Source organism: Alligator mississippiensis, chromosome 13 (assembly GCF_030867095.1).
Source record: "Alligator mississippiensis isolate rAllMis1 chromosome 13, rAllMis1, whole genome shotgun sequence".
Taxonomy (NCBI): Eukaryota; Metazoa; Chordata; order Crocodylia; family Alligatoridae; genus Alligator; species Alligator mississippiensis.
Window position 1 is genome coordinate 5,283,250 of NC_081836.1, and position 23,393 is coordinate 5,306,642.

The window sequence follows — 23,393 nt, forward strand, 5'->3', positions numbered from 1 at the left end:
CGCCCGCTCCGAGTCCGCGCGTCCGGGCGGGAACCGTCGGCGCCGCACTTGCGTTCCGGGGCCTGGCCGGACCCTCCCCCAGCACAGCACAGCACAGCACACCCCCACGGCCCTCAGGAGGGAAGACACCCCGCCTTTGCTGCCCAGCCACCAAAGGGCCCGCACAGCCTTGCTTTTCTGCTACGCTTTGCTTCGTCATCCACATCCATGGCCCAAAATCAGTGACAACCCGTCATTTGAGCTACCGCAGGTGCCCGCCGGACGCAGTCGCGGCCTGTGAGGAGAGCGTCGTAAAGCTAAAACTAAAAGTGGACACCGCCAAATATTTAACATTGCACGAGGACGCTTTCGTTGCAGTTTCGTGGAGAGGCCAAAGCGAAACGGAAATGGAAAATGACCGACTGGCTTCTACGTCATCGACGCTCGGCCTCGAAGGGGCCCCGAATGACTCTTGCCCGGGGCCCCCGCTGCCGGGCCGGCCCTCCCCTCGGGTGGGAGTTTGGGCCGTTAAAACAAACGAGCGGCCAGGAAGGCGGGGAGTCGAAATCAAAATAGAAGCAGGCGGATCAACAGCCAGGACCGGTGAACGGCTGTCGGACGTGGGTGCAAGCACACGCTAGGCGAGGTCGAGAGGAAGGCCGGCGGAAAGGGCACCCGGCGGGTTTAGAGACGACGGGCAAGGAGCTGAGTTCTGGGTGGTTTCCGAATCCGGGTTTTCTTCTTCTGTGCTCAAGTGGCCAGGGTTAACTTCGAGCGTCAGAAAATCTCCGCGCTTGGTCTGTTCAAAATGCGGAGATCGACTCGGGGATCTTCACGTTTTCATAATAACGGCTCTCGTCTTTTCCGGACGTGGGCTCTTCCGCCGACCCGCCGGATTCTCAGCCTTCGCGGTTCTCATTTTCAAATCGTTCACCGCAGCCCCGAGGGCTAGGAGCTTACACGTTTAATAAAAACGGAGATTGTCACGTCGTCCCCCAATTTAAGGAACTGAGGTTTTAAGAAAAGCATAAAATACGGTGCGATTTGCAGTAGAATCACAAGAATTGGTAACCCTGAAGGGTTAGCTAGAGATCTCAGCGAAGAAAAAGATCGTAGAAAGGGATTGTGGGAACGCAGGGCTGGACGAGACGTCGAGACATCGTGCAGTCTGTTCTGCTGCCCCGAGCCAGGATCCGGGATATCCAGAGCACCCCTGACAGATACTCGTCTAACCTCCAAGATGAGACACGCAGGAATGTGCAAGAAGAATCGGGAGGCTCCACAGAGATCTAGTGAATCACAGAGGAGGGAATGCCTGAACTGCTGTCCCCTTGTGCGATGTTAGTGCTGCCTTCGACCCCAGTCCTGCACGTGGGATCAGGGTCTTCCTTTCTTTCTACAGCAGGTGAGTACTGCTGTAACGAGTGAGACCTCCAGAATGCAGAAAGTGATGCTGTATAGATATAACGGATGTATTCCTGTGTCAGAAGCTTTCATCCATCCAAGCTCTATACAGGTTTTTAAAACAGGATGACAAGCCAGAGTCCAGCAGAGGAGGGGACTGATACTATACGAGTCTTTTTAAACTTTGCATTTGTGCAGTGGATGGCTAAAATCAGCCCTGAGGGATTGTCTTGGGGTGATGTTTGGAGTCTGCTGTAGACCCTGTGTTGAATTTGAGGATGGATAGAGTCTACAATGCTTTTAGAGTAATAGCTCTCAATCAGGGAGCTGTGGCACCCCCGGGGGTGCCTTGAGATCCTTACAAGGAAGTCGCAGGGTGCCAGACAATGTTAGCTGTGTAAACATGATTCGAAATAAATCAATAGAATTCAGATAGGAATATGTGGTATTAAAATCATTCTGCCCTGCAGTGGCCTCGAGTTTTGGCAACAGAATTATATTTTTCTGTAGTCAAAAAAATGAGTTAAGAGCTGGCATTTTCTGAGGGGTGCCTCAAGTCTAATGAGAGGAGCCTGGAGTCTTGAAAGGTTGAGAACCACTGTTTGAGAGAGAGAAATGTTGTTGGGAATTGTCTCACGATGAGAAACTAACCTGCCAGATATGGACTGCTCAAAATAATGGTAAACTCTGGGTATTTCCAGATGTGACAGCCGACAGATTTTTTCACCAAATAGTCACTTAGCTAACAAGAGGTGATCCCATTTTGCACATGATCTTGAGAAGCAGCAAGAACATTATTGAGAGAGGTAGTAGTCAATCCCAGTGTGATTATGAGCAGTCAGTGTGATAAGGCTGTGAAAAAAGCACGTAGGTTGTAGGGAGAAGAAACATTAATATTGTTGTACAGGGCATGGATGGGGCAGCCTCTGGAATACCGTGCATCATTATGAGCACCCCTGTGCAAGAAAGACACGTTTTTACTGGGACGAGGAGAGAAAACAATCAGGGAAATGGAGATCCCATGTCAGAGGAACTAAAAGAGCTTGGCTTTGTTTGCCTTAACATAATAAAAGCAGAGAGAGGATGTGATTGCTCTCTCCCAACACATTAGCAAAGTAAACATCAGGGCTGGAGAAGAGTTATTTCAGTTCAAGGGCAAGGCTCCTGGAAGAAAATGGGCATAAGCTGGCCATGAATACATTTAGGTTGGAAGTTGGAAAGTAACCATTAGAGCTGGTCTGGAAGAACATTCCCGTGGGAGGAGTGGGGACAAAACCAGCACTAGTTTCAGATGGAGCTTGATTAGCACATGGAAGAGGTTATACGACATGTGTGAGCAGGGGATGGGAGCTGATGTCCCAGCGGGTGCCTTCTAGTCCTATGCTCCTGGAAGTGGGAGGGGAATGCTGTGGAGAAAGTTTTGAGGCAAGGTGCGCACAGGTGGTGTTCACATTCACAGGGCCTGTCTCAGGGTATTAATCCCTGTGTATTCTGCTGTTGGGTCAGCCTCTGCTGGTGACTTCTATCGGGCTCTCCAGGGGTGTATTTGGTGATGTTCCTTTCCAAGCTGGACTGACTACATGTTGGGGATCCACTTAGTTGGCTTCTGAGCCAAGTGTGGAGAAGCTTCATCACTGTGGATTGGGTTCCCTGTTCTCTATCACTTCCCTCTGATTTCTCCCTTAGGTAGGTCTCTCCTGCTCTACATCAGCTAGTCATCTGCATCCACCAGACCTGCTCCTATTATCTGTACCCGAGGGAAAGCTCCAAGAAGCAAGAGCCAGGGTCTTTGGCAGGGTTGCCTCTGGGGTGGCCAGAAATACGGCTAGCCCCAATGGCACTACCTTTACAGTGTTTTCCCAGATAAAATGTATTGCTAGGACTTTCCTGGAATTGCACGCTCTGAAATGTCCTTGTTTCAATTTCAGTGGATGTCTTGGCCCCTTTTAGGCAGCAGTGCTGTGAAGGGTTGTCATGCAGTTGCTTCTTTTGTTAAAATCAATGTGACTGGCTCCTAGACAAAACCATTTAAAATACAACTGGGCGATGGGCATGGAATGTGTGAGATCAGGACTTGGCATGTATCCATAGCCAACTCGATGCTGCCAAACTCTTCATGGACTCCCTCCACTAGACCCCTCTGCACTGGTACCCACCTCTGCCCTCCCTGCATGCTCTGCTCCTTGGGGGCCTGCTTGCTTGCTTACCCTTGCTCTTCTACCCTCCACTTGCATGAAGGGCCAGGGGCTGCTTTTTCATCCCCACTGCCCTGTCAGTCTGAAACCTCCCTCCTCTGTCTGAGCCACTGAATTACATCTCCTGCTTGGGCTGAATTCTGTTTCCATCTTGTCCGAGCTCACTGACATCAGTGTGTCAGCGAAGGCTGAATTTAGCCCTTCAGCTGTTGTTCTTAAACCTTCATTTTCCTTCCAATCAATTCCAATCTAATTCTCTCCCTCCACTGTCCATTCTTCCTTTATTGTAACCTGGCTTGATCCTGATGTATGCTCTACCCCTTGAAGTCAGTAGGCACTGACAGCATTTTTGAGGATCACATCAGGCCCCAGTTTTTTAATGCTGCCTTTCATTCCTTCCATTTTTTACTTTCCCCTTCTCTGCCTGCTTAGGAGGTGTTGTCCTTAGTTCTGTAAATTGCTTTCTGGGCTTCTGTTTGCCAGGCAATATTTGCTACTTGGTGTGATGAGAGCTCTGTAACAATTGAGTGCATTGTTCTCTCACCCATTTTCCCCAATCTAATTAAGTTTCCTTTCTTTAAGCGAACACTCCTGCGCTCTTGGCTCTTCTCAAGCTCTGCCCAGCTGCAAAATGAACTTGGGGGTCTTGCGATGTTATCTGTAGATGTGACATCACAGCCCTTTCCATGGCAACGCATCGCAGTTCCTGAGAGGAAGCTGATGAGCTGAGCGCAAGGAGATTTTCAATGGGAACCAAACAGTTTTAAAGGGTGAACAGTCAAAAGAGAGGCCAGCCAATAAATAAAATGCATAAAATAATTCATCAAAGGAAGCCTGGAAAAAGACAGGAGTGCAGATGAGGCCTTCCCTTGGGAATGGGGAAGCTTCCTGTTTTGCTCCTGGAGCACAGCGGCTCAGATCTCTTTGCAACCCCCTCCTCCTTTCACATGCAAAAAACCTCATCTCTCATTTCATTTCCCTCTGCCATTTGCATATTAATTCTGCTTCATCTCCTAAACCTATCAGTCATTTTAAAGGTAAAGGGCAAGGTTCTCACAAGACAAATGTAAAAGGTGCTGGAGTTCTAACAATAGTGCCTTCCTTTTAGATGGTCACAGACTGGCGAGTTGCATGAGATAGATTAATATTGTTAATTGGGGTTAATGTGGATATTAGAAGTGAAGTGACCTGCTGGAGGGTCATTATGAGTGAGTCAGTGATAGACCTGGGATTGAAATCCACATTCTCAGTTCCTTGTGTTAACTACAGAGTTTGGGACAAGATTTAGGTGCATCACCAGAGGTTGGTTTGAGTGGTCCATCAGGTGACTGGGATTAGGGCACACAAGGGAGTGATGTGGCTAGCAGCACATCAGAGCTCTTTCGACTCCCCATCTCAGATGATCCAGTCCCAGTTTCTGATTGGGGACAACATTCAGTGAATCCAGACCAAAAAGACTCTTGTCACTAGACGTATACCAAGATTTGCTCTCTTGTAGAGACCTCACTCCTGTTAATTCCAACAGGAACTATGTATTTCAGCGCTTGAGGTCATCTACTTTCCTGCCCTCTCAAATTGTTGCTTGAGCACTAGAAGCAGCAAACTGCTCTTCACCATTGCAATGATTAAACAGTGCTATTCACAAGACACTGGCACGGAGGGAAAGTTCACAGTAGCAGCCTCTGGTTTATTGGCATGGCTGCAATTATCTGATGGCCTGCCAACCTGTCAGCATGTCCTGGATCTGCAAAGGTGGGATGCACAGGTGCCACTGCTTGTTCTGACTGTATTGGGGTCCCATGAGACTAACTTTTCTCTTAATTCTTCTGCAATGTTTCTCCAGTCTGAACCCTAAAAGTGAAGCAGTGCAGAGATATGCAAAATCCACCCATCCAACAAAAACAGATAGACCTACAAAAAACCTCAACAACAACAGGTTGTGGAGCTCTTCAGGACTTCAAGGCTGCTACTGGGACTTGTTCCAAGAGGACAAAAGCTCTCAGTTGATAGATATTGTCACCCCTTGTCAAGATGCATGTTTCTGCAGGCAAAGTTACATTTGAAGCTGTTCTACGTGTTCTGCAGAGGAAAGATTTGGTAATGCGGCTTCTTGGCTTCTATGTATGGGGCGCACTTATATGCCCTGCCCCACTCAGGATATAAGGTAACATTTGCATATAGGTCTGATGCCCCCTTTAAATTCCACTTATGCCTTCAAAAGGGAGACACAGTGGTGCCAGCCTTCTGCAGAGGGGTGAGTTTCATTCTTACTGAGCAACACAACAAGAAGCATGACAGAATCAGAGCTGCAGAAAGCTTAACCCACTCTCCGAATGCTGGTTCTGTTGCCATGATTAACATTGTGCATAACACTAAGTTCCTGGTTCTGCATTCCCAGTATAAATATTTACAGCCAAAGAAAATGCAGGATCTCATCAGGCTTGTGAGAGAGAGAAGCAAAATAGCATCTAGAGTGAGTGAGAGAAAGATCTTTCCTAGGGAGGAGGTCAGGGAGGAGGAGTCCCAGAGGCAATTGGCAGTAAGCAAGCTTCCACATTAGCTCAGGTGGGCTTGCTAACAGTTTCAGGAAGATGCTCTTTCTCTTTTTCCCTTGTTCTTTTATGTGTTTTCCCTTCAAGTGAATATATGCTTGTGCAAACACCAGACTGCTATCCCTGGGCATTTGCCTTTGATCGTGATTCACCATGGCAGCTGAGGATACAACTGTGAGTGGTCTTGTTGGCTTAAATACCTGACTGGATCAGAGTCTTTAGCCCATCACTGCAAGCATGTGGATCATCACTCCTAAAGCCATGCCTTCCAGGTGTGGTGATTCAGTGTTTAGCCTCTTTGCTTCAATGGTGGGGACAATTATTGCTAGCTGTTGTGGTTGTTTCTGTGATGTGGGCTCCCACATTGACTCTGAATTGCTTTGGGTCTTATCCTGCTTGTGGAAGTTTGGGTCAAAGATGGTCTCTTCTTATTTTTGCTGTGTCTAATGCAATGGTTTGTAGCACTACAAAAATAACCTGTCAGCAGTCCAAGACTAGAACATCTGCATTATGGTCAAGCTAGAAAATGCTGCTGATCAAAATTGCTGATCGTTTGTCTGTCTAGCAAGAGCCAGGTTTTGTTTTTTTTTTATGCCCAAACCACACAGCTTGTGTTTGGAGTACACAAGCAATGGGCACGTATAAGTCTTATACGTGTAACACTGAAGCATGAGATAATTGAATAATCACTGGGCTGGAGGCCAGGAATATCTTCATTTGAATTCTGTTATGCCACTGTGTGTCCTTGAGCCAGTTGCATTATCTTCCTGGGTCTCCATGTCCCCATCCATGAAACAGGGCTGGAAATACTTGCCTGTACACAGGAAGGAAGAGCCAGGGCTTGATTTTTCAGGGGTATTGAACCCCTCTCAGAGCTACTGTTTGGACCTGCTTAGGCAAGCCCTGAGCTAAGATTTGAGCTCTCTGTTGGTCTCTATTCCTTTCATTATTAACTCATCCTCCTGACTTATCTGATCTCTCCTGTCCACCTTTTGCCTCCTGGCTACCTAGAGTATAAATTCTCTGGGACAAACCTGTCTTCTTTGTTTTGCACACAGCCGCTAGTACAGGGTGGCCTTTATCACTGATTAGTGTTTCTAGGCATGAGAGAAGTAGAAATAACAGCAGCAGCAAGCCCTGAATTACAGTCAACATGAGCTACGAATGCCAAGCACTTCTGGAAATATGGACAGTAGCGTTTGCCCAGAGCTTGGGAAGTAAAGAGTGCTAAGTACCAAGGCTTACAAATGATGTAGTGAGTCGTGACATCCCTAATTGGGAAATGTTAGCTACAGGCTTATGAAACAAATGCAGTTACATACTGGATTTTGTACTCCAGGCGAGTCAGCAGCAGGAACGGTGAATATACCTCCCCCGCCTCTGCCAGATACCAGGTGATGTGCACTTTCCTGCTAATCGCAGGGGCGGAAAGGGGAGGAAAGCAAACCGATTCAGAGCCAACCCTAGCGGGGTGTGGGGCCTGGGGCAAATCAGCCTGTGCGGGGTCCCCTTAATACTGCGTGGAGTTGTGGTACCCCTGCAAACGGGGGTGTGGGGAGGGGTTTCCATTCTTCTTCCGCGGTGCAGGGCTGAGACTACAGCTCCAGGTGGGCCCACGGGAGGGGCCGCAGCCGCTCCACCCGGCTCTGCGGGGTGCCCAAAACACAGAGCCCAGGGCAGTCACCCCGATTCGCCCTACCCTAGGGACAGCCCTGCCGATATCTCAGCCAAAGGGCCCAGCTTTTGTTCCAGGGAGCTCTCTCCTCCAGGGCACCTCACTCAGGCTCAGGTTTCCCAACATCACCTTCCTTGGGGCTGAGTCCCACAACAGTCTCACCCTCCAGACTGGGGATCTAGGCTGCAGTTCCTCTTTTGCAATTTTCTGTGCTTATCCCAGCAGGTCTGAGTTTAGTTCAGCACCTGCAGTTCTGCTCTCTATCAGGACGATAATGGTTAATGAGTGACTGGACAGGTTTCATGCAGCTCAGGATATTTATTTAAGGATAAAAAACTGCAGAAAAAAATGCAGTAAAACCATGAAGAGTCTACCCATGTGTTAAACTGGCCAGGCTTTAACCATCACCTGGCTGGGATTTGGGCAGGGGCATCGGACAAGTTTCTCAGATCTTTTTTCCAGAGTCAGTATCAATCTTACATTCTTAGATCGTGTGAGAGATCCTTCCCCATTGTCAGCTTGGCCACCTTGCAAGGATCTCAGTTCCCAATTTCACCTATTTCATTGCTGCCTTCTCTTCTAAATGGATGTACAATTTCCCCCAGGGGGGTGAGGCTTCTGAGGACTTAATTGCCTGAGGATTTACATCAATCGCCCTGAGTCATCTTAGTTCTGCAGAAAAGTCTTGTAACTTCCCTCCAGCAGTAGACATATATAGCACTTAGAACGTGGATACAACTGTCTCTGAATGTTCCCCCTACCCAGAGTGTCTGTCAAATCTCAATGTTTCCATTCTTCCAAGGTCTCACATCTGTCACAGCCCCCATGTCAAATTCCACTCTGTTTTATAAATACATATGGCTTGGGTGCCGGATTTGTTGGTACGAATCCCAGTGATTTTCTTGTGACATATGTTAGTTTCTTTGTCGGAGCCAAAAAGCAAATGTTTAACAAGCATTTGTAGCATGTGACGTGGGCTCTCTCTGGGGATTGTCTTACTTATCGTATAAGGAATGTAAACTCTCATGATTCAGGGCGCAAGCAAGAACTGAGCTGATGGGGACTGGAAAGAAAACTTCCCCTGAGGGCAAGTAATTCCTTTATTGATAACTTTTGAGTTTCTTGCCTGTTCCTCTGAAGTTTTGGAACATGAGATTGCATTAGATGGACTGATCTTTTGTGGCCATTGCTGTCTTCCTATGGCATGGCCATAGTTAGATGCCTGGTATCTTGTTCTCCTCCAAGACAGGAGGCCCTAAAATCAGTAGAGACACAGAGTTATGGAAAACACAGCAAGTGAGAGGCATAATGACATTTCCCTAGAGATATGGTCCTGCCTGTGATAGAAGGGCTTGGACAGGGAGTCTGTTCCAGAGGAGCCCATGCAGTCGCATAGGGAGTGGGTACCAAAATGCAGTGATGGTCTCATGCTGATTTGATCAGGAAGATCTGTGTCTTCATGATGGCGTGACCAGAATCCTTTTACATGTGGAGGTTCTGAAGAACATCTCGTCTCGCCGGCCAGTTGTTCCTGCTCCATCCAGGAGAGCTCCAGCAGGGAATGGGAAGAGGCCAACACAACCACAGGGGAACTGGAGAATCTAGGCTTGAAGCTAGTCTACCTTATGGTCTAACCCACAGCCTTCTGTGGGCAACTGAAGGACACCGATTGATGATAATGGATTTTGGATCAAGCCCTTCCACTTTTTTTCTCCTCTGACTTCACAGAAAGTATTTCTGATTGACGTGGGTATTAGGAGAGAATAATTAGGCCTTCTGAACATCCCTGCCACAATTGAAAGTCTTCAGTCCTGAAGAACATTGAAGCAATATTCTCAGCGATATTAAATTTCTTTTCAACAGCCGCATTATTACCATTTATATTACTGAGGAGCCTGTTGGGCTCTGTGCTGTGCTAATACGCCGCAAGAGGCGTTCCGTGCCCTGAAACATCAAACATTCGCCTCTCAGTTCTGACAGCAGGGGAAACAAAGGCATGGAGAGCTGAAGTGATAGGTCCAGGCTCACCCTGCCGGTGAGTGGCAGAACTGGGAATGGAGTCCATTTAGGGAGTCAGGCTGTCTCGCTTCTATTCCTGGCTCTGCCACTGGTCACCTGTGTGACCTTGGTCCACTCGCTTCCTTTCTCAGTGCCTCTCAGGGCTAGTTAGAGAAGTTGGGCTGGAAGGGGCCTCTAGAGGTCATCTAGTCCAACCTTCTGCCTCAGGCAGGATCATTCCTGTCCAAGCCAGCCCATAAAAACCACAATCTCAACTCTACATAAGACTACCCTCAACCCTGACCCAATGTAGACTTAGCACCCTAACCTGCCACAGATGAAGCAGGGGGACTGCAGCCTTGGCCTGCCCTACCAAGGCTTTCCTGGGATAGTTAAACCAGCAAAGCCATAATGGAAGTGCAGCTTATACTGGCAAGAGGCATTCCTCTGCTGCTGTGTCTAAATCGCTTTGCCGAATGACACAGGCTAGGACAGCAAAAAGCCACTTTTGCTACTGCAAGTTGCCTTTACACGGCAGCACTCTGTGGATGAAGATCATGACTTTTCAACATCCCAGCTAACACACAGTTAGGGCAACACTGTGCATTATAGACTTGGCCTTACACTGTACACACCTCAGGACAGCATCTAGCACAATGGGGCCCAGATCTAGATGGGGGCACTGGAGTCCTAATGTTTCTGCTTATGGATCTGATGGTGTCCTGTGTTTTGAGTGCGGAGACTCCTCCTTTGGGATACCCACTACAGCCAATGTAAGGGGTTCTGGGGCCTGTTTGGATGTGAAAGAGTGGCTGCCATGGGTGGCTGAAAACAAACAGGGGCACAGAGAATGAGATAAGACTATGTGGGCCTTCCGGAGAAGGAGCAGTGAGCGAGTGGCGGCTCGCTGTGCAGAGAAGAGCAGATCTTATTTTTGCATTGGGTACCAACAAGGGACTGTGGCAGTCTTGCAGGAGGCCAGTAATGGCAGATGCAGCCGGTTTTGCAGGATTTAGGGCACTTCTATTGTAGAAGAACAAGGAAACGACAATAAAGAAATGTAAAATAAATGATTCCCCCTCTCTCCCCGAGCAATTGCTGTGAAAAATCTCCCCCTTGGGAGAGAAGTGACCGTGATTCTTGTTGGGATCCTGCACTCCCATCACGGGTTGCCCATAACTTCCCTTCCTCAAGGGCACCGTTTTTATGCTATTACCTTGTCACCAGCCTGCTTTCTATCTCGGACCTTGCCTTTCCACCTGGTGAGAGGGTCTATCAGAGGTGCCCGCAGACACGAGACCTCTCGTTGTCCTCTCATCTATCTGCCCGGTGTGCAGACCGGGTCGAGAGAATGGCCATTTTGGACATGGAGACGTGTCGTCCCCCTGCTCCCTGCAGCTGCGGAGCCAAAGGCTCCCAAGCGAAGCAGAGAAGAATTATGCAAACTGAAGACTTGTGCCATCATGTCCTTAGGAGAAGGAGGGGGAGAGGGTGGAGGGGGGTAGAGAAAGACAGGGGTGTGCGTGTGCATGTGTGTGTGTATAAGGGGATTGTCATGGTTACCTCTCTGACAAAACAAATGGCTGCACTTAACGATGGGCACCCAAACAGCTCGCCCAAAGCCGGCGCTCATCAGCCGGCTGCCAGCGGAGCCGGGGCTCTGCCATGTGAAGCAGAAGCCTTGTCGGCAGCTTCCCGGAGCCGGCTTTCGCAGACAGACACATGTTGCCGCAGCTTGCTAGGTAAGGCAACCCCAGGGGCTGGCCAAGGGGGCCCCCAGCCCAGGGCATCAGTGCCAAGGGGGTAGATCTGTGCCCCTGGGGTGGGGTGGGGTGGAGGTGGGGGGGATGCCACAGGTTGCTGAGGGTCCTTCCCGGGCTGGGATCCTCCCCCCCACCCCTCTGATCTCTCTCTCCCGGTGCCTGGCAGAGACCAAAGGAGTGTGAAGCTTTTCCTGCCACCGCCGGGATCGCTTCGGCTCTCTGGCGCCGGAGCGGGCAGCGCAGCCTCCGGCCAAGGTAAGGGACAGCGGCGGCCGCTTCTGCTCCGGAGCCTCCCGCAGCCCCCAATCCCTGCCTGCCCCCAAGGCTGGGCTGCCTGGTCCCGTCCAGTCCCGAGGCTCCATCCACCTGCGGCACCGCCCGTGACCTTGGGCTGTGCTCGGTGCTGCAGCTTCCGCTCCCACTCTGCCAACATCTCCTGCCCTCCTTGCACCTGGCCCGGGCCGGGCTTGGACTCACCCCGGGGCTGCTTTGTGCCGGGCGGGGAGGCGGTCCCTGGCTGCTGCTGCAGCTGGGAGGTGCCTCTGCCCTGCCCTGCCCTGCCCTGCCCTGCCCCAGGAGGTACTGGGCTCCTGCCCCGCATTAGATCAATGATCCTGATTGCAGCTCATTGTGGGGGGACTTGTCCGTGGGCACCCAGAGCAGTTGGACCAAGGTAGAGCCACTGCATCTTATTTCTTTCTGAGCAGCAAGCCCGGGGCTCTGCAGGTTGCAGGCACCGGGCGATGCCGCACTGGGGCTCTTGCAGGGATGGAGCCTGCAGTCAGGGCCGGGCAGGAAGGCTGCTTCTAGGCACAGTCCTGTGGCATTTGCCTTTCCAAGCCAGGGCATTGGTTGTCAATCTGAAAATCAGCCTCCTGAGTGATACCTAAGGAGCTGTCATCTGTGGGGAATCAGCCACCCGCTTTTCCAGAGCCTCTCTCCAGCAATCAGGGCCAGGAGGAGGGGAGGGAGGATGGAGAAGCATGGCCTGGCACCCTCTGGGCCGGCCTGGCTACATGGGAGGAAGAGCAGACAGTGCCGTGGCAATGGGAGGGAGGGGCAGCAGTTGCAAGCTGTCCCTCTCCCCACTGCTGCCTGCCCACCCAGCCCCAGCTGGGACTCTGGGGGAGTCTGGAGCATGCTCATCTCCTGTCCTCCCGCCTCTGCTAGCAGAGATCTGCTCCTCACCCTTCAATCCCCTGCATCCGCCACCCAATCCTCCTCGGCCCGGCACCAGCGGGGACATGCACCTTCACTAGTCCCAAAAGAATTTCTCCCTGATTACAGTTGGGGCAGCACATCCGCCCTGATCCTCACACCCACCACCAAAATGCAGTCACCTCTGGGGTGAAACCCAGCAGCTGTTTCTACAGCAGTATCCAACTGCAGTTACAGGGAAGAGATGAAGGAATCAGCCCGATGACCTTCACTGGAGGTTGGCCAGGTCATTGGGGTGAACATGCTATTGGCAAGTGCCACAAGACTAGTAAGAGCCACAGCAACTCTGGACTTTGCTTTTACATCTCCTGTGAGAGCCAGCACCCCCCCACCCACCCCTGCCACAGTATTGGGTAATTGGCTCAGTACTCATAGTGAAAAATGCTGCTTACAGAATCACTGACGTTTTTTATCCCAAGGCGAGTACTTCCTAGGCAGCACTCAGAAGAAGATTCATCTCAGAGTCTGTTGGGGATCTGGAAAGGTTTGGCTCAGCTTAGCTCTGACTTCTGACAAGGTGGGATGGCTGAAGGATGCACTGTATATTACATTGTATGTTATGGGCATCCTTTGTTTTATGGTTAAAGCCTTGGAGACTGGTCTCTATAGATGTGATCTTTCCCACACAGGCTTGAGGTGCGCTGGTGAGGCAGTTCTGGGAAGTGCATGGAGTTATGGCCTCGGTTTTACTGGTTCTGCAGGCAAACAAGTTTATTTTCCAGTTCAAGGCATCTGGTGCCTTTCACAGCCACTGACTTCATTTGGAAATGAGAGCAACAATGAATGGTCATAATGCAATAGGTCATACTGCATTTAGCTTGGACAGCGGAGCATGGGAGGGAAGCTCGCTCTCATTGATCTCTGCAAGACCTGTCCAGCTGTAGTCATCCTGACAGGCCACTGGATGTCAGTGTTGATTGATACAAATGAAGCTGAAGGAATATTTACCCAGCAGATGAAAACTTGTCGCTCTTCATCAAATGATGTGAACGTGGATGTGATCTCAGTGCTAGGCGGGGTCTGGATCTGGACAGAAGACTGGAATCTGGAAGAGTCCCTCAGAATTGGTGTAGAGCAGGTGTCTCTCCATGGCACTGGGGAAATCTGTGCTGTTGGAGGGCTCATCTTTCTAGTTAGATCTAGGACTGAGAGTCTGACTCCTTGGGGATGTCACCCTGCCTCTGCGAATGTCCCAGATCCACATGTACCACGGCAGCATTTCACCGATGTGTCTGAGAACCAGGTTCTCTAATACTTTCTCATTCCAAGAGAGAATTCCAACCCAAGGGTTCTCCTGACAACTATGAAGCATTCAAGGAGCACGTGACATCACAGAAATGCGGGTGCTTCTAGGGTGGAAACTACCAGCTCTGTAACAAGCTACGTAAAAGTTAATGACAAGTGAAGTACTGCATGCAGCTGAAATGGAAGATAATTGCCCAGCTGGACAGGGGCCAAGACCCTGACACTATCACTCCTTCTGTGCATTGGGATCTCTTGTGCCCATGAGCAGGGAGGACCTCTGTTGCAAATCTAATTAGAAGGTGGTCCTGGCAACAGCGCCGTAGTCTATGTTGAAACCCACTCAGGAACAAGCCAGTGGGAAGTATGTGACTCCAGTGAATTCAAGTGAATCCCTCTGGAAGGCTTCCTGCTGTACTGTTGGTGGCAGGGAGTGGGCCTAGGACATGGCATTCTGCATGGAGAGACAAGAGCCGCTGGATCTAACTGAAGGAGGAAAAGTTTGGCAAGTCCTGACACTCCTAGCATGTCTGATACACCTCTGGGGGCTGTGCACAAGCGCACTCCCAGCCACTGTTTGGATTTCACTTGCTGTGAGTAAGGCTGCCTACCAACGGGTCCTCTACCATGCTCTGCATCACCAGGGTAGTGTCAGTGTATGGAGCCTGCTGGTGTCACGTTATCAGCAGTGCAGGTTGGACTCTCTCTACCAGCCCACAGTGCTTAAATGACATGCTTTGGGTCCTGCACGGTGCTGGGGGCAAGCTGGCTGGGAGCCCCCAACCTACACAAACAGCTCTGCAACAACCCACATCATCTTCTGCAACCAAGTTGGCTTCTTAGATGGGTTTCAGAAGAGACCACGGGTTCAAAAGATCTGTTGATTTCCTGCTGTTTTGTTGAAACCCAAGTGTGACACGGCAATGTTACCTGAGCCTGGCACAGTGACCTTGGATGAGGCCCTTGCAGTTCAGTGAATGCTGCCTACAAACCTGTTTGTGTGCAGTGGTTTGTTCCTGACGATGACAAGGGTCTGCTTGCTTCACACCTCTCTGCTACTGTTGCGTAACTGTGGTGCAGCATCGGCTCATTCCCCATAACCCCAGCGTAAACCCAGCCAGGGTGTAACCCCATTCCATGATAGCTCTCTCTTCTCTCACCAGAGCTGGAAGGAGGAGCCGATGATTGCTAGGGACCAGAAATCCAGCAGTAGCAGCAGCTGTGCAAATGGTCTTGAGCTTGACCTACGAACAATGAATGATTATTCCCTTCCCTGCCCCAGAACCAGGCCACCTCTACTACTCAGAAAGCACCAGCACAGGACATTTGTGATGCATCCAGCAAGCCAGCTGCCAGCTCTGTTAGCAATCTTAGGCACAGCTGCTTATCTGATCAGCTGTGGGCTGTGTGAGTCCAGGTCCAGCTGCCGCAGCACTGTAATACTCACTGCAGTCATCATCCCTTTTGCTTTCTGCTACATGAAATGTAGCAGCTCAGCTTGTTAATCCCTGCATTCGTCCACGGACAATCTTTGTAGGGTAATAGGTCTGTGAGTTGCAATTCAGCTTCCTTTCATGCGTGACCTCAGAGTGCACAGCTGAGATCAGGTGGGGTAGGGTGGTGTGTGCACAGTTACCCAGGCTCACACTAGTGGCAAGAGCGTAGCTTTAAGGATGCTTAGAGGGAAAGCAGCTCCCTTTTGCTTTTGCTTTGGAGAGGTGAGCTAGCCCACCATTCAGGTACCTCGGGTCCAGTTCCGCTGTGTATAGACAAAGCAAGACAACACCACTTGTCTGGCTGGGAGAACAAAAGAAGTGAGAGGAATGCAGGAGGCAGGCAGTGGTATGGAGAACTGGGGGCTGTTGGCTGCCCAGTGGGCAGCTCATCAGCAGAGAGCAGGGCAGTCAGAGCTCCCTGCGAAGAGCGGAGAGGGGAGCTCAGAGCCCACGTTATTGTAAGCTGCCTGGCAGCGCTGCCTGACTGCAGACCCTTGCTTCTTCCCTTCCTTTTCTCTGTATGTTCTCTACCTCCCCCCAGCGCCCTTCTTTCTGCTGTAGACACCTGATGGCATGCTTGACACGAACTGCAGCGCAGCACCGGTCCCTCGCCTCCCATCCGCTCCACAGCGTCTTCCCCAGCAGCTTTTGCCATTTTCTCTTTCATTTTAAGGGCCTTTGAAGGTGAAGCAGTAGAAAGAGCTCTCTGTACAGGTTTGCTGGATTGCAGTGCATAGTCTGTGCTCCTTGTTTGGCCACTAGACTCCCAGCACAGCTCTGAGAGAGGTGAGGGAAGCTCTGAGGCAGGTTCAACCTAGACTCATGGGGTGCTGGGCTGAGAGGCAGGAAGCCTGGGCACTAATCCTGACTGATGCTGTGTGACCATGGCCCTCTCGATTCCCTGTTTTGATTACAACTTCTTTGGGACAGGAAGTGTCTCTCACCAGGGGTTTGGGCAGCACCCAGGACAATGCACTGACTTGCCTGTCCTCTTGAACATGTGACAGAAGGCTTGGAAATGTTTGCAGGTTGATCTGAGTCTTCTTTCCATCAAGGAGAGTTTTAAATGTCTAGGAAAGCCAATAGCTCCATGCAGACTTGAGATAAAAAACATGCCAGAGCACAGCAGAAGGTGGAGAAATCTCAGTGTTTTTAAAGGCTTGGACTGAATGAAGACCCACAGCTGGTCCTAGTTTCTCCACGGCTGCGTCCCCAGAGTTCTTCCACTACATCCTTGGCTGTCTCTCTTACCTCTTTTCAACTTTCTCATTGTCCCCAGTTCTTCCCACAGCCATCCAGCAGGCTCCCAGTTTCTTTATGGTGACTACATCCTCTGAGTGACATGCTGAGATAGCCCAGGGACTGTATGGACCGGAGGGTTTGACACTGGAGGTATAGGCAGGGGTCTTGAGTAGCTCAAGGGAAGTGGGGGAAATGCAGGTTGGCAACATGTGATGATCAAATCTAAGTGCTAGGAGATTTCTATCTAGCAATCACAGGAGCAAAACTGCATGGTCCATTACTGCTGCTGGAGTGTCTCTGTCAGAGCCCTGGGTGGAATGAATAGACTGGAGATTCTCTAGTGCAGGGGTAGGCAGTGTTTTTTGGCCGGAGTGCCGAAAAAACCATAATGTTTACCTTGGAAGGAGTCGGAGTGCCGACACGCCGGAGCTCAGAGCGGCTGTTTGCAGCCTCCTGGCTGCAGCTGCCCCACAGAGCCCCGTCTGCTTGCAGCAGGGCTTGCAGCCTCCCAGCCAGCTGCTGGGAGCAGCCTGGGCTCTGTGGCTGGCAGCAGCTGCTTTGAGCCCCGGCTGGCAGTGGTGTGCCAAGCAAAATGGCCTTGTGTGCCATACTTGGCACGCATGCCGGGGGGTTGCTGACCCCTGCTCTAGTGAGACCGCTGGATGCCAACAGACCTAGTGGCTCTCCCTGGCTCTGTAGGTCTCTGCCATAAAGAGTCTCCATGGGTTGCATTCTGTGCCAGGGTGGGAGGCAGTGGTGTTGCATGTGTGTGAAGAGAGCACCATCACTTTTTGCTTTACCAACGTCCTGGGTTATGCTCTGCTGGAAGCTGTCCCCGGTGCTTCAAGCCCTGCTACACTGAAAAAGTGGAAATTATTCATGGCTGCATTCTGTCAAGGGTGATGAAGGGGGTTGGTGCCCTGGAAGGGCAGAGCCGACTGCAGCTCCTGGCTTCACACACAGGCAGGGGAGGGTAGGCAGTAGGGATGGGCCACCAGGAGAAGCCTAATGAAATAGAGGCTGTTTGAGAGTGACTCATGGGAGGTACCGTTCTGAATCTGTTCATGGGAAGGCTGTTGCTGGTGCCCACCTGTCTGTGAACGAGCTGAGGCGTGCTTTGCACTGCTCTGTGTTCGGGGACAAGAAGTCCTTGTCTGCTTTGCCGAATTCTTGTCGACGATGAAGCACTGGGTGGGAGCACAGCTACTGTGATGGAATCAGGGAGCAGAGGTCCCGCAGTGATAAAGAGTGAGGTTGGCTTATAAATCCCACCAGGAAAAGAGCTGAGAAGAGAGATGTGGTCTCAAAACCTTTCCATGCTGAGGAAGAGGCATGTGAAGGGGAGAAGGGAGAAGTGGCCACTTCCAGTGCTGGAGCTCGGTTGTCCCCATCTTCTCTTTCTCTTCTCCCTTCAGTTTGGAGAGGAAAGGCTGTGGTTAAAGCACTGCCCTGGGCCTGAGGAAACTTTTGGCCCTGTTCTGCCATAACTGCCCTGTGATAATTCTTCTTGATAATTTTTCCTCTCTCCTACTTTTGTAGGGTTCCTAAGTACCCAGCTCAGCAGGGCTCTGGCCTTACATGAGCCCTCTAGGAGGTTGTAACAAAAGTGGTTGCCAAACCTCTCACTGGGCATAGACATGCTTCCTCTACCAGCTGGAGGCCCCACAGCTGTCCTGTCTTGGTGGGGTGAGAGCTAATTGGGAATGATCTTCCCTGCAGACCCTCATTTACCTCCCCTCTGGCCAGACTGCTTTTCCTATCACTAGCAGAGGCTGTGAGTCAGCAAACCATGGCACTTTGAGATGTTATTTATGTGGCTGCTATAAATCATCTTGTCTCTGAAGCTCATCATTGTCTTTTGTCCTGTCTGGCCCTTCCTTGGTGAGGATGAGCAATCTCCCCCGAGAGCTGCCCTTGGGTCTCAAACACAGCCTGTGCTGCCTTTGAAGACCTTGTTGCTCCCTGCATCTCAGCCTGGGCTGTGCAGCCAGAGATGGCCTGGCTGCCTATACTATGGCTGTTCATCCCAGGAGGAGACATGCTCCTCAACTTCCTCCAGAGCAGAGAAGTGGAGACCAGGGGCTCGGTTCTCACCTCACTGACCCTGCATGGCATAACAGTGATACCTCATCAGGCTGCCAGACTGGCTCAGTTGGCTCCCCCGTTCCTCTCTTCAATCTTCCTCCTCCAGTCCTTTCTTTTTTTCCCTTTCAGATTGTACTTTCCTTGATCATGTCGTTCAGTCTCCTTCTTTCCCATCCGGCATTTCTACCTTTCCCCAAAGTCACGATGGGGTTTGCTGGCTGGAGGCACTCTGTCTCAATAGCTCATTTATGCTCATGATCTCCCTCTGTAGCAGGACTCCATTCGCAATCCTGCCAGACTCCTGATTTATTGTTTGCAGGAGCCTGGGTTTCTCAGACTGTCTGGCCTGTGGTGTCATCACTACTTTGAAAGGCAATAGGGTAAATTAGCTAGATATATGAGCTGCCTAGTCCTGCTAAGCATCCAACACCCTGTCCTGTGGGCTTCTTTACATGCATGTCATTGGTTTTTTGTGGTCTCTTTCTGCCTGTCAGAGGCACAGGCATGAACAAAGTTTTCTTTCCCAAGAAGAGACCCTGTTCAGTGGTTCCTGTGTGGGGCTGTTCCCCAGCTGAGCTCCCAAGTCACTGGTGTTGTTGGATTGAGTGCTTAAATGAGACCGGTCCCATGGGCCATCAGACTGGGGACAGATCTGTCACTGTTGGAGCATCTAACCCTCCTGCGATGAGTTTTGCAAACAAAGCATGAGTCCTTTTGCCTAGAGCAGGGGACTGGCAGCCAGCACTGAGTTGTATTCCCAGATCTGCCACAAGCTCCCTTTGGACACATCTCTGTTCCTATCTGTCACTGTATCCAGTGAAGGCTGAGAGGCTTCAGCAAGAATGACTGACACAGAGATCCTCAAGTGCAAGATGTCCTGGAACTGCAAAACATTATTATTAGTTCATCGTGTTTCAGACTTCTGCTGTCCTTCATCCATAGCAATTATCCAGTCTCGTTAAAGTCCCAGCAACCCTTGGGATCCCATAGCCACTGGCCCTGACTCCCAGCCTCACTGGACCCTTAGGTTCTGTTCCTCCCTCTTATAGTCTTTGCTGGCCCTTCTCACTTTGCTAACTTGTTTTAGCCTCTTAAGTTGATCAGCTGCTGCTGCTGCTTTTCCACAGCAAGGAATGAGTCTTGATGACTGTTGTGTGCCCTTTCTAGGACATTTGCATTTAGAGGTGGTTTTAATAACACAGGGCTGGCAGGAAATGAGAGACAGATGATGTTTTTCATTGCTGCCCCCGCCTTATGGATCTTGTAAAGTCTGGTTTAAAGCATCCGGAGCCAGCAGAGGAGCAGCTAGACAGAAGCTACCCCTGGGAACCCCTGGGAGATGTCTGAGGACAGAAACCCCCTGCAAGGCCCTTACCTGAATGCATCTGCCAGTCAGGCTGACAGGCTCAGAGAAGATTAGCTAGAACAGAGAACAGGTTAGGAGGGAGCAGAGTTGCAAGGAAAATTTAATTAACAGAACCAGTAGAGGCAACTCCTTAAAATATGAGCAGCTCTCTTAAGGAGTTATTAAAGTGAGTCGTACTTTGCAGGAGGGAAGTAGAGGCACAGGACATTGGAGCTGAGGGTTTGGGGGGCTGGGGTTGGGGGGCAGCATTCCACTTTCCTGAAATGCAACAACAATAAAGAGATGAATTAATATGGCCAGTGTTGTGGTGGTGTCTGCTAAGAGACAGAGATACGTTAGGTGGTGAACAAGAATATCTGTCTGTCTATCACTTTGTAAGAAGCAAGGACTTTTGGTGATATCTTTGATTAGATCAATTGTATAGTCGGGCGAGATGTTGAACAAGCTTTGTCTGGGAAAGAAGCAGACACAGGCTAAGCTAAATACCAGTTAAAACAAACTGATACAGTGGAGGGCAATTTAAGCCTCATGGTGAAATGTCAGCGCATTGCTTGGTTCAGGCTTTATCCTTCAGCCAGATTTAGCTCCAGGGCATTCCTAGGTGGTGGGTAGAATACCCGGTATTCATACAGCATCTTTCCATCATTGCAGACTTAAAATGTGTTACTGATCTGGGCTGCCTCACCTTTCCTTCCCTGGCAAGGACATTCATTCTCCTTTGTCAAGTAGGAATTAATTCTTCCTCCTGGCCGAAGCAGATCCTCACAGAGCCATTGTCTGTCTCTCTTGGTGCTCTCCCCCAGATTGGAAGGATGAATGCCTGCTTTGGGAAAGCAAAGGATGGAGATACTCATGCCAGTCAAAGCCAGTCATCCACGCATTTGCCCTTCCATGGATGTGGGTGCAGCTTTGGACAGAAGGGCAGTGTGGTTGCATCTCACTAGCACCTGTCCCACTCTGTGCTGCTGTGCTATGAAAGGAGAGGAAAAAAAGAAGGTCGGTAGGAGGAAGCTATAACCAGTGCTTGCCAACTGGATTCTTTTGTTCAGCCCAGAGATCTCTCCAACTCCACCTTCTGCTAGAAACTGAGTCCACATCCATGCTGAGATACAGGCTGCCCTGCCAACAGTTGTCTGGAATATCCAAGTATCTTGAAAACCCTTGGTGAGGCTGTGGGCACTGCAGGGTATGAGGAGATAGAGGTCCAAGATAGCTGATGCCTCCAAGTAGCTGGGCAATAGGAAATCCAAGCCGTAGCTCTGCAGCCAATCCCAGAGCTGCAGAAGTGAATGTGAGGTGATGGCAATATGGGATTCCAGCTGTCAGGGCTCTTTCATGTTTCTCATGTCCTTCCACCTGTCTCCAGTTTGCTGCAGGTCCTGACACTTGAGTCACCCATAGACTCTAACCAAGATGCCTGGACTTATCAACCGGACAACCAGCTGCCCGCTCCCGCTCACAGCCTCTGAGGTCACCTCATGCGTCAGTGGCTATGCCTTTGGGATGACAGCTTCTCTGACCTATGGCAACCCAGAGACCCATCCTTTTGAAGGTAAGTTCCCAAAGGAGGTCCCATTGTCCAGAGAGTAAATGCTGTATTCCCCAGGTGCCAGGGTCACTATGGGAGAAGGGTAACTCCTGGCACTGGTTTTATCTTCTGAGCCCTCCTTAGATGTCTCCCCGTAATACCCACCTCTGGTCCAGATTTTCTTGTGCAGTGGGAACTATTTGGGAGCCATTGGGAAGCTAGTCCTCAAGACCCAACAGCTCCAGCCCAGGTCTCTTGTGCTAGGATAAGTTGGAGAAGCCTAAGGACTCTTCTAATTTCCAGACACTGCCTTTGATCCCCAAGGGTCACACTGCTGAGAATCTGTGAAACAGGCAAGAGCTTTATGCCAGATGAGCCCTGTCCCAGGATCAGATCAGATGAATTCTCAGGTGGGGATCTGGGCACTTGCTTGTCCCTTTCAATTGCAAAAGTGCTGGAGCTGAGAACCAAGCCCATAATGTCATTTTTTATAGGTCCAGGGTTTTTTCCACCCTCAGATCTGGCTCCTGCCAGAGAAAGGAACCTTAATCCTGTGTCTCCCCCCATTGGCAGGTCTCTTTGTGTACCCACTGGATGAGTACACCACGGTGGTTGGGTTTGAAGCTGTTGTGTCCAGACGTGCTGTGACAGTGCAGATCAAAGACAAATCCAAAATGGATGACTCTTACTTTGACTGCAGCAACGTCTCCAATGGGAGGACTCCAGATGGAAGCGGTAAGGAGGGGCTCAGTGTTTTAGTGATATAGGGGAATCTCAGTGGAGCCATCAGGTTTGCTCACGATGTGGCATCAGGAGGGCTTGGACCACAGGGCTGAGGCTGGGTCATTTCATTCTTCATATGGTGTATGCCTGAAAGTCCATCTGTTTCTGAAGGCTACATTACTTAGAACATATAACTGCCATTGCTATGGATGACACCATAGGTCCATCTTGCCCAGTCTCCTGTGTCACACAGTGACAGAGAGTGGATGCTGAAAGAGAGTGTACAGGGTATGATTAGGGGGAAAGTCAAATAAATGAACTTAGAAAGACTCTCATTGACTGTAGTGGGCTTTGGATCAGGCCTTTTTTGGAGCTACAAAGAAAGGTGAAAGCAGATCTTAGTCCCAAGCAGCTATGATTGAATGTCTTGGCAATGCACCTGATTGCACTGGGATGCTGCTGGGCATTGTCTAGTGCAGTTGTTTAACAACTTCCAAGGGCTGTTGAGGGAGGAGAGAGACCCAGACAAGGTCACCTTGGCGGGGAGGAGTGTCTCCCCTGGCAGGTATCCAGTGCATTTCCTCTGTGTGACCTTCTCTCTGTGCAGGAAGGCTTGTGCTGGATGAGGACTTGGAGAGGATCCTTTTTGTGGTTAACCTGGGCATGATCCCTCCACTGGAAAGCATCTCCATCTTCATCAGCACCTCCTCGGAGCTTCAGACACTGCCTAGCGGGGCGGTGAGGGTCCTCCTCCCAGCTGTGTGCGTGCCCAGCGTCCCCCAGTCGAGCATGGAGAACTCTGCCAGCCTCTCTGGACATCAGCTCCGAGTGTAAGGGACCATGCAAAGGAGCCAGAGGGTTTTAGGCATAGCCCTGACACTGTGGTGAGGGGTGCCAAAGAAAGGCCTGTAGAGTCCTGTTTCCTTC

At 50.5% G+C, this 23,393-nt stretch overlaps 1 protein-coding gene across 3 annotated transcripts in view; it reads left to right on the forward strand.

Moving 5' to 3' along the window:
• Positions 1–54: 54 nt before the first annotated feature.
• VWA5B1 (von Willebrand factor A domain containing 5B1) overlaps positions 55–23,393 on the forward strand; it is a 67,820-nt gene continuing 44,481 nt past the window's right edge. For 2 of the 3 annotated variants that reach the window (XM_019500039.2, XM_059716619.1), the window contains exons 1-4: positions 11,745–11,821; positions 21,582–21,767; positions 22,317–22,478; positions 23,074–23,296. In XM_019500039.2, the coding sequence (XP_019355584.2) occupies positions 21,629–21,767; positions 22,317–22,478; positions 23,074–23,296 (524 nt within the window). In that variant the 5' untranslated portion in view covers positions 11,745–11,821; positions 21,582–21,628. Of the gene's footprint in view, positions 1,385–11,744; positions 11,822–21,581; positions 21,768–22,316; positions 22,479–23,073; positions 23,297–23,393 lie in introns of those variants that run through there. The other variant, XM_019500040.2, reaches the window with a different exon arrangement.